Consider the following 13,498-nt stretch of genomic DNA (forward strand, 5'->3'; position numbering starts at 1 on the left):
TGCTGTAATATCATCCTCGCACATGTCAGTATCGCAATTACCAATAAAAAGGGATAATATTTCCATCTGTTGATGTTCGATATCACACAGCCAATGAGAGCTATCTGATGATAGATGCAGCTCAGATCTTCGCGCAGATGACGGAGAGTGAGAGGATGAGAGATGAGACCGCTTCCTACTTTGACTTTATGCCTGGTTCTTAGAGCTCGGGACTAACGGATGACCTGCACACATAAGAATCGTGAGAGAACGAGGCTTGTTTCCCCCGTGGTACCTCCGACGATCAAGTCAGTTGATAAACTTAAGTGGGGTGAAAGAAGAACGATGTCTTCTTCCTTATGCAATATGTGCTTTATTTTGGGGGTTTTAGATTGCGAACCTGCCGACTTGCGAACGAACCCCTTTTTATGGCGGATAACATCTGTATTTATAGAGGATGCCAAGGGCAGATTGGTCACTTTGTGAGTGTACTGTAAGACGGTGGTGAGGGGTGAGCTGGAGGTTGAGTCACCCTTTGTTCTATACGTGTCGGTTTATGAGTGACGGGAGGTCATTTCAATGATATTAGGAGTCAGCAGCCGACGAGTCTTGTCAGTTTGTGAGTGACGGGAGGTCACTTCAGCGATATTAGGAGCCAGCAGCCGACGAGTCTCGTCGGTTTGTGAGTGCGACTTGCGAACGAACCCCTTTTTATGGCGGATAACATCTGTATTTATAGAGGATGCCAAGGGCAGATTGGTCACTTTGTGAGTGTACTGTAAGACGGTGGTGAGGGGTGAGCTGGAGGTTGAGTCACCCTTTGTTCTATACGTGTCGGTTTATGAGTGACGGGAGGTCATTTCAATGATATTAGGAGTCAGCAGCCGACGAGTCTTGTCAGTTTGTGAGTGACGGGAGGTCACTTCAGCGATATTAGGAGCCAGCAGCCGACGAGTCTCGTCGGTTTGTGAGTGACGGGAGGTCACTTCAGGGACATTAGGAGCCAGCAGCCGACGAGTCTTTAGACGACTGAGGACGAAGACATAATGGTGATCATCAAAGGTTAAATAATATTGAGAAGTAATATTCTGGGTCGTCCTCGGGAGGAGTGCTAGCTAACGTTGAGTAGTGATCTTTTGATATGAAGAGGATCGACTGAGTCTACCTCTTGAGTCGCCTTTGAGGAATGATGCCGACTCGATTAGGGGAGTGACGGCTTGGCTGTCCTTCAGTCGACTTCGAGGAGTGTTGAATCTCTGGAATGCTGATTTTCGTACCAACTAACACTGCCTTCCGCGTCGGCAGATTGTGTCGGCTCGACTGAGGGGTCGAGATGACTTGAGTCGACCAACAATATCTTCTAAGGGTTCGCGTGGTGGGTAAAGGTGTCGGCTTGCGGGGTTGTATATTTGTGGAGAATAGGGGACACCCTATAACACCATCTAACCCTCCAAACTTTTTTTTATATATAAATTAGAAATTATTTCAAATTTAGTTTGACAATTCAAATTTAATTTATTCAAAGATTTCTTTAGGGGTTGTTTGGTTGTTGTTGGTAAAGTTGTGTATTTATGACACAACTTGAAAAATTGTTGTCCACCTCATCAATTTTACTTTTATATTTTTCTTTGTTTGTTTTTGATTCCATTGGAATCATAAATTGCTTGTTTGGTTTGTAAATGTAACTTTAATTGTTTATTTGAAAAGTGTAAAAAATGGTCCCTACTCAAATGATCATATTGGTTGGAATTATTTTTTATTATTTTTTCCTGACTTCAATGTCAACTTTCTCCTAAAATAATGACTTTTTTTATGAAATCACTTTACAAGTCACATCAGCATATGAAATCACTTTACACTATTTTCACAACTACAAACAAACAATTGAAAGTGATGAAAGCTAACATTGGGACCCACTTTTTTACACACTTTTACATGGTAAAAACATACAACCAAACAGCCCCTTACTACAGTGGATATGATCATCATATGAAATAATAATAATAATATATGATCACGTGCAACACAGCTGCACCAACCTAGTAAAAATAATAATAAAGGGAAGAATAAATACGCACGAGTTCGGATCCAAAACCGAACCCGAACCCTCTTTACCGCTACCTCCCTTTTTTTGCCTCATTTCATCGCCAAACAAACCCCCCTGAAAACAAAAAATCACCGAATTCTTCCAAATATTCGCCACTCCATTGAAGCTCTGAGAGAAAGACGAAGACGATGGACGACGATGAGCTTGAGGCGATGCGAGCTCACTTCCCTCTCTCCTTCGGAAAGAAGTCCAACGCCCAAACCCATCTCTCTTCCGTCCACTCCGCCACCCGGCGCTCGTTAGATCCCTCCCCTCAAAACCCTAACCCTGACGCGGCTGCTGGAGATGAAGAGGACGGGTTGATGATCGGGCCTCCGAGGCCGCCTCCTCCTCCTCCTCCGTCCAGTCGAGCTGATGATGATGGCGTTGGTGATGGGGAAATGATTGGACCTCCGATGCCGCCGCCGCCTTCTAGAAGAGTTGATTCTGATGAGGACGAGTCTGATGAGGAATTAGATGATGAGCCTGAAGATTTTAATCGGATTCCGTTGAGTAATGAGATTGTCCTCAGAGGGCACACTAAGGTAATCTCGGTGCTCTTAACTTTTTGTTCCATCTAGTTAAATTTTCAGTTATTGAAATGTTGAAATTTAGAATTTAGGCTAAAAAGCAGATACTTTGACTAATAAAAGAAAGGAAAGATGACTTTTTTAGGCTATATGGATCTGTACTTATCAAGTAGATTCAGTGTTTAACCTCATAAAGATGTCTAAAGGGAAGAAAAACTTAGTATGTTCCATCTAAAGTGAATTCCTCGTAACTGCATTTTGTTTTAGAAATAGCGAAACCTACCTCGCCTCATGTGCAACTTTTCTTTCAATCGCTATTTACATTCTTGTCTATCATAGCTGAGTGAGGTTCCCCTCTTTAGACCAGTATGAATAGACCCAATATCTGTTCTCAGTTTATTCTTCAGCTTATCATAGATGGTTGAGGTTCCCGCAGCAGATTTTACCATCTTCCTCCTCTTTACATCTTTCTATCTAAAACCAGGCTATCACTATAACTGGTCTGTCTTGCTTGCAACTTCGCTTTGGAGGAATAATCTTATTTATGATATCTTAACTAGTAGTACTTGAAAACCAATTGCTGAAGAGGAAAACATGTATCACTTATTCCTAGTGGTGTAGCCAGGATTTAGACTTTTTTTGTTTTTTGTTTTTTGTTTTTTTTGGGGGTGTATATATATATATATATATATAGAGCTCCTTAATGGAAACAAAATTGTCAAGTAATGAATTTAAAACAAAGGTCCTTGTAATATGCCAACATATTAAAAAAATAACACATGGATATAATCAAATGAATAAATAAATAAACTATTTATGTCTAGGATTTGCAAAACATATATATAATTAGATAAATAAAGCACATAGGAATATAAATCAATAACTAAACAATGATATATGTTGGTCATAATAAAAAACATAAGAGAATGAGAAGGGGGAAAATTTTATACCTTCAGGGTTTCGAGAATACACCATATCTCTAAAATTCAGAAGAAAAGACCCAAAACTAAGATCGAATTTCAGGTGTTGAGTTGGATTTAAAAAAATTATATTTGATGGGAAAAATTCCAAAAGAAAGTGCATAGAAGATAGAATTTCCGAGCCGTGACCTACAGGGGATGTTCTGTGATGTTTTGAGGTGAGTGTTTGGATTCGGGTGGTTTAAATCCAAACCGATTACCCATTAGACCCCAATTCTCTTGTTTATAGACTTTGGGCTTTGCAGTGGGCTTTTAAGTATAGTTTGCTTTGCATTCAGCAATGAGTTTGTGGCCTTTTAAGTATAGGAGTTTGCTAAAGGATTTAGGAATTGGTTTTCTTTTTTCTTTTTGTGTTTTGTTCGGGTAGTGCATATATGTATAATACCATGTCCTAAATGTAATCTAAGCATTTCTAAATTCAATATAAGCATACTTTGATTCTCGATTGCATCCTGAAACAATTTTGGTCTTTGATATGCTAAACGGTCTTCGATATGAAACTAATCATTCGATTTAACAAAGAGAAGTGCCCAAGTCCTGAAACTTCAACCACCAAGCCAACCTGGGACAGTTTTGTAATTTGACTGTTAAGAAAAAATAGCTTTAAACCGATATAATAGCATATCGGCCGATTTTTCAAACCTGAAAAATCGGCCGATATGGCCGATATTGCGCCGATTTATCCGATATTCTCCCCAAAAACGACATCCGACTTAAGAAAGCCCGACTTGTGTCGCTGGCACCTTCAACCCGACATGTCGGCCGACATGTCCGACATGTCGGCCGACATTTAAAACACTGATTTATTGTGAATTAAAACCTTCAACATGTTACCCATGGTACTGAAACTGAGGTCATGCCGTTAACCGGAGTCTACTTGTTTTTGACAAGGGATGAAAATTAAAGTACTTTGTGATAGAGATCAGTGTGACCTAATGCGATTGATAAGAAAACTATTGTATTTGTTAATTAATCAGCAATCACCTGCGTGCATCTCTTCATCAGTTATAAGATGAAGAAGTAAAATGACTGTTAGTTTCTGGTTTACCTCTCAAATGGAGAAACTGAGATATCATTGATTAAGCAAGCATAATCATAGTAGTGTTCGACATTGTAATAATGGAGATATGTGTATTACTCTATCATTAATTCAGCACGTAACCTATCATTAGTGCATCATCATTTTTATAACTGACCATAAAAAATAACATAAGATTGATTGCAAATGCATTATTGAAGTATGTGTGTTACGCTGTGTTATATTCTTTGGTTTGTTATTACAACAACTACAACAAGAAAGCCTTTATCCAAACTTTTAGGATATGCAGCATGAATCTTACTCTTGCGTTCAGTTATGCAAGGGTTATCTTATCTCCTTCATTAAATTAACCACTACATTCCTTTAATTGCTTCCAACCACGTTATATTATGCCAGCTTACCTTATCTCTCTTATAAAAAACTTCCTTCAACATCATATGTATTGGACGATAATGTTAGCATTCCACTTTGGGCCTATTTGGATAACCAGAAAAAAATGACTAGTGCATTATAGGAAACCATTTCCTGTGACACTTTTCTTTTTTAAAGAGTGGTTCCCGTTCCCTCTTGGAAACCAAGAGGGAGGATGAGGTGGCACCCTCCCATTGGTTGATTAGACACAAACTTCAGGAAACCCAATTCATAGTTTTTTTATTATTATTACAGGAAACGGCTTGAAAAGGTTTCTTCACCCAATTTTCTTTTTCTTGGGTTTTAGGAAATTAACCTAACATCCACTTTAAATATTTGTGTTAAGTTGCATATGTACTCAACGCATTGACAAGTAATGAGGACATGATTATGTCGTAGTTACCATTTCATATGTTGAGAAGTATGAGAACATTATGCTTGTGAGCGTGTCTGGTTAGATGAAAACCCCTGGGAATTATTTTGAGTTTACGACCTTAACTTCGGTTGACTTCTCGTTCATTTCTTCGTGGTATTCACTTCATTTATGGATTTGCAACTTTGCAAGGGTTTGCAGTATTCAATATGATAAATCACAATTAAAATTGATGGCAAAATTGTCACCTGATTCCGCAATAGTAGCTTTTCCTTGAATAACCAAATGTCAGTTGACTCTTTGTGAAGCATATTTAATTTGTATAGGTTGATCTCGTGCAACTAATGGTGATTGTCCATGTGTAACTTCTTTCCTTGAGGGCTGTATGAAGGAAAAATAAGTCACATTTTTCTGCAACTAGATACAAATAGTTATTGGTAACACACTCAAGCTTTTTCCAGTATTCTAGGACCTAAAAGTTTGTCGTCAAAAGTTCCCTATTTTCTGAACATGATGATGAGAACATCCAAATACGTGCACGAGACTTTCACCGTGTTTATCAGCGCAGGAAACGCTGTGTTTCAGCTTTGTACCGGATTCCTAACATCTGGTTTTGATTTGATTGATGACATATTCGGCAGCTAGAGTGGATTGAGCGAACTTCCTATTTTGTTAGATTTAAATTTTGAATTTTGAATTTTGAATTTTGAATTTTGAATTTTGAATTTCGAATTTCGAATTTTGATTTTATTTGGTAGCTAATTAGTTAATTGATTGTATTTGATTATGAGAGAGATTTGAGGGATTTAGAGAATTTTCCAATTCTGTAATTTTTCTTTATTTAAGAACTCTTGTAATCAGATTGGAATTATTGATGGTTGAAATAAAGTTTGCATTGGCTTATTTGTGGTGTGAAACCCTAGGCTGGTGTGCGTTTGTTTCTTCCAGCCGTCATCTTTCTTTGTTCTCTGCCGTCATCTTTCTTTGTTCTCTGCTCCACGTAAACTCCCAATCACATTTTCGTCTTCATCCCTAAGCAACAACAGAAACCCAATGCCAACTCTGCCCTCTTCCTTGTGAACACCACTTCCATTCAATCAACTCTCCTCTCGTTCATCTCTCCCCACCACATCCAGTCACATCTCTCAACCCACCCGCGTCCTCCTCAGCGACGCCACCACCCCTTTGTCCACCTCCAACCATCAGATTTGACTGCCTTTCCCCTAGTCCCCTTTCTCGCCGCCGCTCCCCAAAGCAATCAACGGCCTCCCGCTCCCCTCCCCTGCCGGCGACGAACCCAAGCACCACCCTCCCATCTGCAGCCGTCATCTCCTCGCCCAAACAAATCACCCGAGTTCCCTGCAGCCACCACGAACCCCACGAACCCCACAAACCCAACTCGTTTTCCCTGTCCGACGAACATTATTCCTACAGAGACAACTCTGTCTCGTCTCGTCATTGTTGCCGAGTTGGATCTGACTTTCTATGATCTGTTGGTGCATGGCCGATCCTGACGTTGAAGATGCCGCACTCGTGATTGATCAGGAGACTGGAGTAGTGGATTTAGATCTTTCCCCGTGGTTTGATTATCAATCATTCGAGAGCGTGCCCGAGTACATCGAGCGTGTGACTCCTCAGATCGCGATAGCGTAGAGAGCTACTTGGGAATCAGTTCGTGGCATCAACGTTTCCATCTGGATACCACTTCATCCTAATTACGTCGCCCTCGGTGGAGAACTTCCACCCCTCATGTTTGGCGTCGTCGAACAGCCTCCAGAGGATCCCCCGTCGAACCAGTTCAACCCGACGAAGGTTTAACTTTCTTTCGCCCAAATATTGTTGGAACTGCTGTTGCGTGCATGTTGTTATCAATATTATTATCGATTGTGCTTGTGCTGTATTCAGTTTGATTAGTGAGCGAGTGATTCAATTGCCAAGTATATTTGCCAGTCTAAATATTACAAATTGAACTGTATTAAGAGAACGAATCATTACATTATTTATCGGAATAATTTTACATGTATTAAGAGAACGAATCATTACATTATTTATCGGAATAATTTTACAAAGGTTCAAACTTAATACATTGTAACTTTTGCTTAAAAATCATTACATTATTTATCGGAATAATTTTACAAAGGTTCAAACTTAATACATTGTAACTTTTGCTTAAAAATCATCGTTCGCTTCATTTTACTCTTGAATTTCCTGCTTAGATCGATCGCTGACTTGGTGAAGCACTGTCACGAATCTTCATACCTGCATAACATTGTTTCACATCACATGATTTCTCACTGTTTTCTTATGGATTATTTCCTCATTCTTTTTGCAGGTGGTTTCCGCTCTTGCGGTTGACCACTCAGGATCAAGAGTCCTTTCAGGGAGTTATGATTATACTGTTCGTATGTATGATTTTCAAGGGATGACTTCCAAACTACAATCCTTTAGACAGGTGGAGCCATGTGAGGGGCATCAGGTCCGCAGTTTAAGTTGGAGTCCAACGTCAGATAGATTTTTGTGCGTAACAGGTTCAGCTCAAGCTAAGGTGTTTATCCACAAAATCTCGCCAATCACCTAAGTGTTTCCATTGGATTTGATGAGTGTAGACGTAACTGACACAATCATATTCAATTTCAGATTTATGATCGTGACGGCCTTACCTTGGGCGAGTTCATAAAGGGGGACATGTATATACGTGATCTCAAAAATACAAAAGGGCACATCTCTGGATTGACTGGCGGAGAGTGGAACCCTAAATCTAAAGAAACTATTTTAACATCTTCAGAAGATGGATCATTGCGAATATGGGATGTGAATGACTTCAAAAGTCAGAAGCAGGTATTATCTATAATTTGATTTCCATTTTCATGATAAGCTCAATGTAAGTCAGATTTGAACCACATACTGCAGTTTTATAAACAAAGTATTCAGCAGCTATTTTTTAGGTTCTAATACAAACAACTGAACGTTTTAAATGTCACTGGTCGTTTTTTGCCTGAAAGTTTGGTTTATGCACTTGTAGCAAATCATTCAATTCAGTGCAAGTTTGAGCTCCTCTTTGAATATTTCAAACTGATGCACATAAAGATTAATGCATGCCATATTCTATAAGTGATACACTGCTTCATATTATGTGAATGAAATAATTACGTCAAAATATTAATGTCCTTTTTTCCCATTGATAGGTTATCAAACCGAAGCTTCCTAGGCCATCGAGAATACCAGTTACTGCATGCGCATGGGATTACGAAGGCAAGCGGATTGCTGGGGGCATTGGAGATGGTTCAATACAGGTCTCCAGATAATCCTTTGCTTTTTATCTAGAACAAATTGAGGAAAAAAGACATTTATCAACATTTGTAGCTAGTTTACAGTTTCATTCCGATTTTCGCCATTTTACACAGGATCTCATACTCTACAGGTATGGAGCATCAAGCCTGGATGGGGAAGCAGACCGGATATATATGTAGAAAGAGGACATACTGATGATATCACAGGAGTCAAGTTTTCTACAGATGGGCTGATTCTTCTGTCAAGGAGCATGGACAGTACACTAAAGGTAGTCGAGAGTTAATTCACAGTTCATAGCATTGACCTTCTGTTATGGTGATTCATGCTAGTGAGGTGTTGCCTTCTTTTAATATATTATATATACTAGCATTCGGGTGCACGAGATGCATGCATGACACAAAACGTGAGGGAACGTTATAGTTGAATGTCAAGGAAATACTTGAGTGCTTTTTCAAGTTGGATCTCTTTTTCAATTTATCTAACTCAAGCATTTTCAAATGTTAGGCTATTCACGTTTAATTTTTTTTTCAAGCGTGGGAGCATTTTTGTTGTTTTTTTCAAAGTGTGAGGGCATTTACATTGATTTTTCTAGGTGCAAGGGCATTTCTGGAATTTTAAAAATGTTGCTGACAAAGACCAAAAGGGTGGCTTTCTTAATATATAGTATAGATAATTAAAGGATAGAACATAGAATAATGTATTTCTAACTTATGCATAGGTCTGGGATTTGCGGCAAATGAAAAGCCCTCTTAAAGTTTTCGCAGACCTGCCAAATCATTATGCTCAGACAAATGCTGCTTTTAGTCCCGATGAGCAATTGATTTTCACTGGAACCTCTGTTGAAAGAGAGGGCACAAGTGGCGGGTTGATGTGCTTTTTCCACCGAAGGAGACTTGAGCTTGTATCAAGGGTGGGAATTTCCCAAACACACAGTGTAATTCGCTGTGCTTGGCATCCAAAGATCAATCAGGTAATTTCAACTTTCCAGCTTTATTTTTTTTCACACGTACCTCAAGTTCTTATGTAATCTGAGGGTGTGTGGAGGGGTTTATTTTTAGAATCTTTTAAGTTATGTTAGCTTTTGGTGGCATTTTGCTTTTATGAAAAGAATTTTATAAAACCTGTATGGATAGAATGGTCATTTGCTTTGTCACAACTAGCTTGTAAGCTAGTTTTTAAAAAGATTTCTAACTTTTGTAAATGCGACTTAACAGTTAGCTTACTTGGGGCGTTACTAAACAAATATTAAAGGAAAAGCTAGCATAAAAGCTACTATCACAAAAGAAAAAGCCTTCCAAACACCCTGTATATCTTGCAATCTAAAGCTTCTTGTAGTGTAATGATTCTTAATTTTTCTGAGTTTTATGTTCGAACTGCTGATTCCGCATATTCCGTGTTACTGGATTTGAGGGTAGAAGATTGTAATTCATGCTATGATATCTTTTTTGTGAAGGTTTTTGCAACAGTGGGGGATAAGAAGGAAGGAGGAACTCACATACTCTATGATCCATCAATAAGTCAAAGAGGAGCACTCGTATGTGTTGCTAAAGCACCACGAAGCAAGTCTGTTGATGATTTTGAAGTGCAACCGGTGATTCATAACCCGCATGCATTGCCGTTATTTAGAGACCAGCCTAGCCGTAAACGCCAACGAGAAAAGGCTTTGAAGGATCCGATGAAGTCTCATAAGCCTGAACTCCCTATGACTGGTCCAGGCTTTGGAGGAAGAGTTGGTACCACTAAAGGAAGCTTACTGACTCAGTATCTTCTCAAGGTACGCAGTTGTTTTATACAATTCTACTAAAATTTATTTAATTTGAGAAGTTAATGGCATTTAATTACTTAATGATGGATTTGCAGCAAGGAGGGTTAATGAAGGAGACTTGGATGGAAGAAGACCCAAGAGAAGCAATACTTAAGTACGCTGATGCTGCTGCAAAGGAACCGAAGTTCATTGCACCTGCATATGCTGATACTCAGCCGGAGCCTGTTTTTGAAAAATCAGATTCCGAGGAAGACAAATGATTCAAGTATTTTTAGTATTGACATAGTAAGCGAACAAACCCTGGGATGCATGCAAGGTATTGATGTTACACACAAGTTTTTTCTTACATATTGCTCATAATTGAGTCTAGACTTCTTACATATTTGTTTCACAAATAATTCATAACTGATTTGGTGACGCTTGGTCTTTAAGTTAATCTAATAAATATTATTTTAAGTTATAATTTCTCTAGACTCTTTGCAGCATTGCTTTACAAATAATTCATATCCAAATTCATTACTTTTTTAAGAATGCGTCTAATGAGGATTCTATAAATTAGTTTCTCTAGACTTGTTGCATTTTTTTAAACAAATAATTCATAACTAATTTCATGAACCATGATTATAGCTTTTATTGCAATATCTTTTACATTATCCTCTGTGATATACGCAGGTTGGATTATCAATTGCGAGGCGATGAAGCCATGTGAAGGCAGAAAAGAAGAGGGTTGAAACTTGGACAGAAGTGTGGAGAGGCTTTAGGACACTCGCTGCTTGTAATGCCCAGTTTTCTGAAACACGAACAATATTATCAATTTTCTGAATGCAGCTTGTATTTCTTGTTGATATACAGGTTATGCTGTAAACCATGCAAAATTGAGGAGGAGAAATGAGATGGTTTTGTACAAAAGTACCAAAAAAGACTAGAATAAATTTAGTTGTTGCTCATTCAGAATCAATGATCCAGCTTGTATCTTGTACAAATGACGTGAAGGTTTTACTTAGATCCGCCACGAGCTGTTCCGATAGAGAAGTAGCTCCTTAAAAGCTAAATCTACTATGTTTACCCACTATTTCTTGAAAACAAAAATGAAAGATAAAAGATACGGAGTTCCTTTAATTTGTCTGGAAATTAGAGCTGAGATTAAGGCTCTGTTTGGAAAAACTAGCTGAAACCTGTAATATTATATCTGAAAGCTGTTAAGCTAGCTGAAAGCTGTTAAATTGTAGCTAAAAGCTGATAGCTGTGTAGCTAGCTGATTGAAATAGAACTGTTTGGTAAAAGTAGCTGTACAACTAGCTTAAATTTGTTAAATAACTAAAAAGGACATGCAATATTATTGTGTACTTACCTTGATATGATGAGTTGGACAAACAAAGGAAGTCCAATGGGAGGGTCGAAACTACCTTGACAATGACCTTCAATGGAGATGAAGGAGAAACATGGTCAGGAGAAGCAGAATGGGTGTCAGGCGTGAAATGAAAAAGAGCTAGGGTTTTTTGGGTGGGGTAGACGGAAGGAATTTTTTTTTTGGGTGGGGTAGACGGAAGAAAAAAAAATTGACAGATCATTCCCAAAGACAAACGCTACTTGAGATAGTTTTCCAAAAGCTACTTGTAAAAGACACAATCTCCAAAATAATCTCTTCAGATTTTTTATCACCAAACAGCTCTACTAGCTTATTAACCAAGTCAATAAAACACAATCTCTTAGATAAGATACAATCTCTTGTTGCCAAATAGTGCCTAAGTGATTCATCTTAATGTTCCGATATTAGCATCAAAACTGTATCATTTGTGGCGAAATAATTCTTTAGGTCGGCAGATTTAAATCATACTCCCTTTAAAAGCACGAGTTCAGGAAAATCTTTCTATGGTCAGTATTACCCTTAGTTTTTTTGAATATTACATTGTTATCCTAATCTATTCTAATTTTAATCATATATTATCTAATTCCACATCAACTATCTATAAGTCAACAATTTAAAAAAAAATTATTTAGAATATTTTACTTAAATCTTAATCTATCCAAATACTAATTATATCCTATATTAACTCCATATGAACTACTATCCAAATACTAATTATATCCTATATTAACTCCATATGAACTACCTATAACTCAAAAATATAGAAAAAATAAGATTAAGAAATTATACGTAGATAACATATTATAATACATGAAGTATTATAAAAAAACCCAAAAGTTTTAAAAATTACATATAATAGCCTTAAAAGTTTAAAATTACACAAAACACTTTGACTTTTTTAAACTTAAAAACAAACATGATATCTAAAAATTTAAAAACTTGTAATTAACACCCTCAACATTTCAAAAATTATAGAAACAACCTAAAAAGTTTAAATGCTAAATTACATTTATATACTCTGTGTTTCGCTCTTGAAGCAGTTATATACTCTAAGTTACAAAATATAGCAAAAAAATACCCTGAGTTGGCAAAAATTTGCAAGTTAGTACCTTCTGTTAACCAGCTGTGAGAATATTCTCTGGAATATTAATACCCTCAACATTTTAAAAATTATAGAAACAACCTCAAAAATTTAAATGCTAAATTACATTTATATACACTATGTGTTTCGCTCTTGAAGCAGTTATATACCCTAAGTTACAAAATATAGTAAAAAAATACCCTAAGTTGACAAAAATTTACAAGTTAGTACCTTCTGTTAACCAGCTGTGAGAATATTCTCTGGAATATTTCCACGTGCTGGACCTATGACCAACTTGAATACTTCTTACCCTCATTTATTGTATTATTTACTGTATTACCTACACCCCCACCACCTCCCCCACCCGCAAATTAGATTATTTTCATCATCATCATCTTCTTTTTGTGGCCTCCAACTTCTTCTTCCTCTTTAATATGGATAGCAGTAGAAAATAAGAGCTTTCACTATGTTGGGGGGGGGGGGGGGGTTAATTCTTAAGGAGTGACATTATTGTCCTTTCATGTATTTTTTAACACTGTTAACTAAATTTAAATAGTTACCAACTCAGGGTATTTTTTTGCTATGTTTTGTATT

The 13,498-nt window shown here is 37.6% G+C and overlaps 1 protein-coding gene across 1 annotated transcript; it reads left to right on the forward strand.

Annotated features, from left to right (window-relative positions):
* LOC109836447 (WD repeat-containing protein 70) lies at nt 2,134-11,412 on the forward strand. The gene is made up of 9 exons (XM_020404341.1): nt 2,134-2,610; nt 7,731-7,943; nt 8,036-8,236; nt 8,584-8,691; nt 8,820-8,957; nt 9,408-9,659; nt 10,143-10,463; nt 10,550-10,770; nt 11,127-11,412. Exons 1-8 carry the CDS (start codon nt 2,215-2,217, stop codon nt 10,712-10,714), a joined length of 1,794 nt encoding a protein of 597 aa, XP_020259930.1. The 5' UTR covers nt 2,134-2,214; the 3' UTR covers nt 10,715-10,770; nt 11,127-11,412.

This window comes from Asparagus officinalis, chromosome 4 (genome assembly GCF_001876935.1).
Source record: "Asparagus officinalis chromosome 4, Aspof.V1, whole genome shotgun sequence".
NCBI lineage: Eukaryota > Viridiplantae > Streptophyta > Magnoliopsida > Asparagales > Asparagaceae > Asparagus > Asparagus officinalis.

Excerpts from the sequence above, each read along its gene's own strand:
- LOC109836447 (XM_020404341.1), top strand. The coding sequence starts at position 2,215 with ATGGACGACGATGAGCTTGAGGCGATGCGAGCTCACTTCCCTCTCTCC. Across the intron at positions 2,611-7,730 it reads TCCTCAGAGGGCACACTAAG|GTGGTTTCCGCTCTTGCGGT; the intron begins GTAATCTCGGTG and ends TTCTTTTTGCAG. Across the intron at positions 8,237-8,583 it reads ACTTCAAAAGTCAGAAGCAG|GTTATCAAACCGAAGCTTCC; the intron begins GTATTATCTATA and ends TCCCATTGATAG.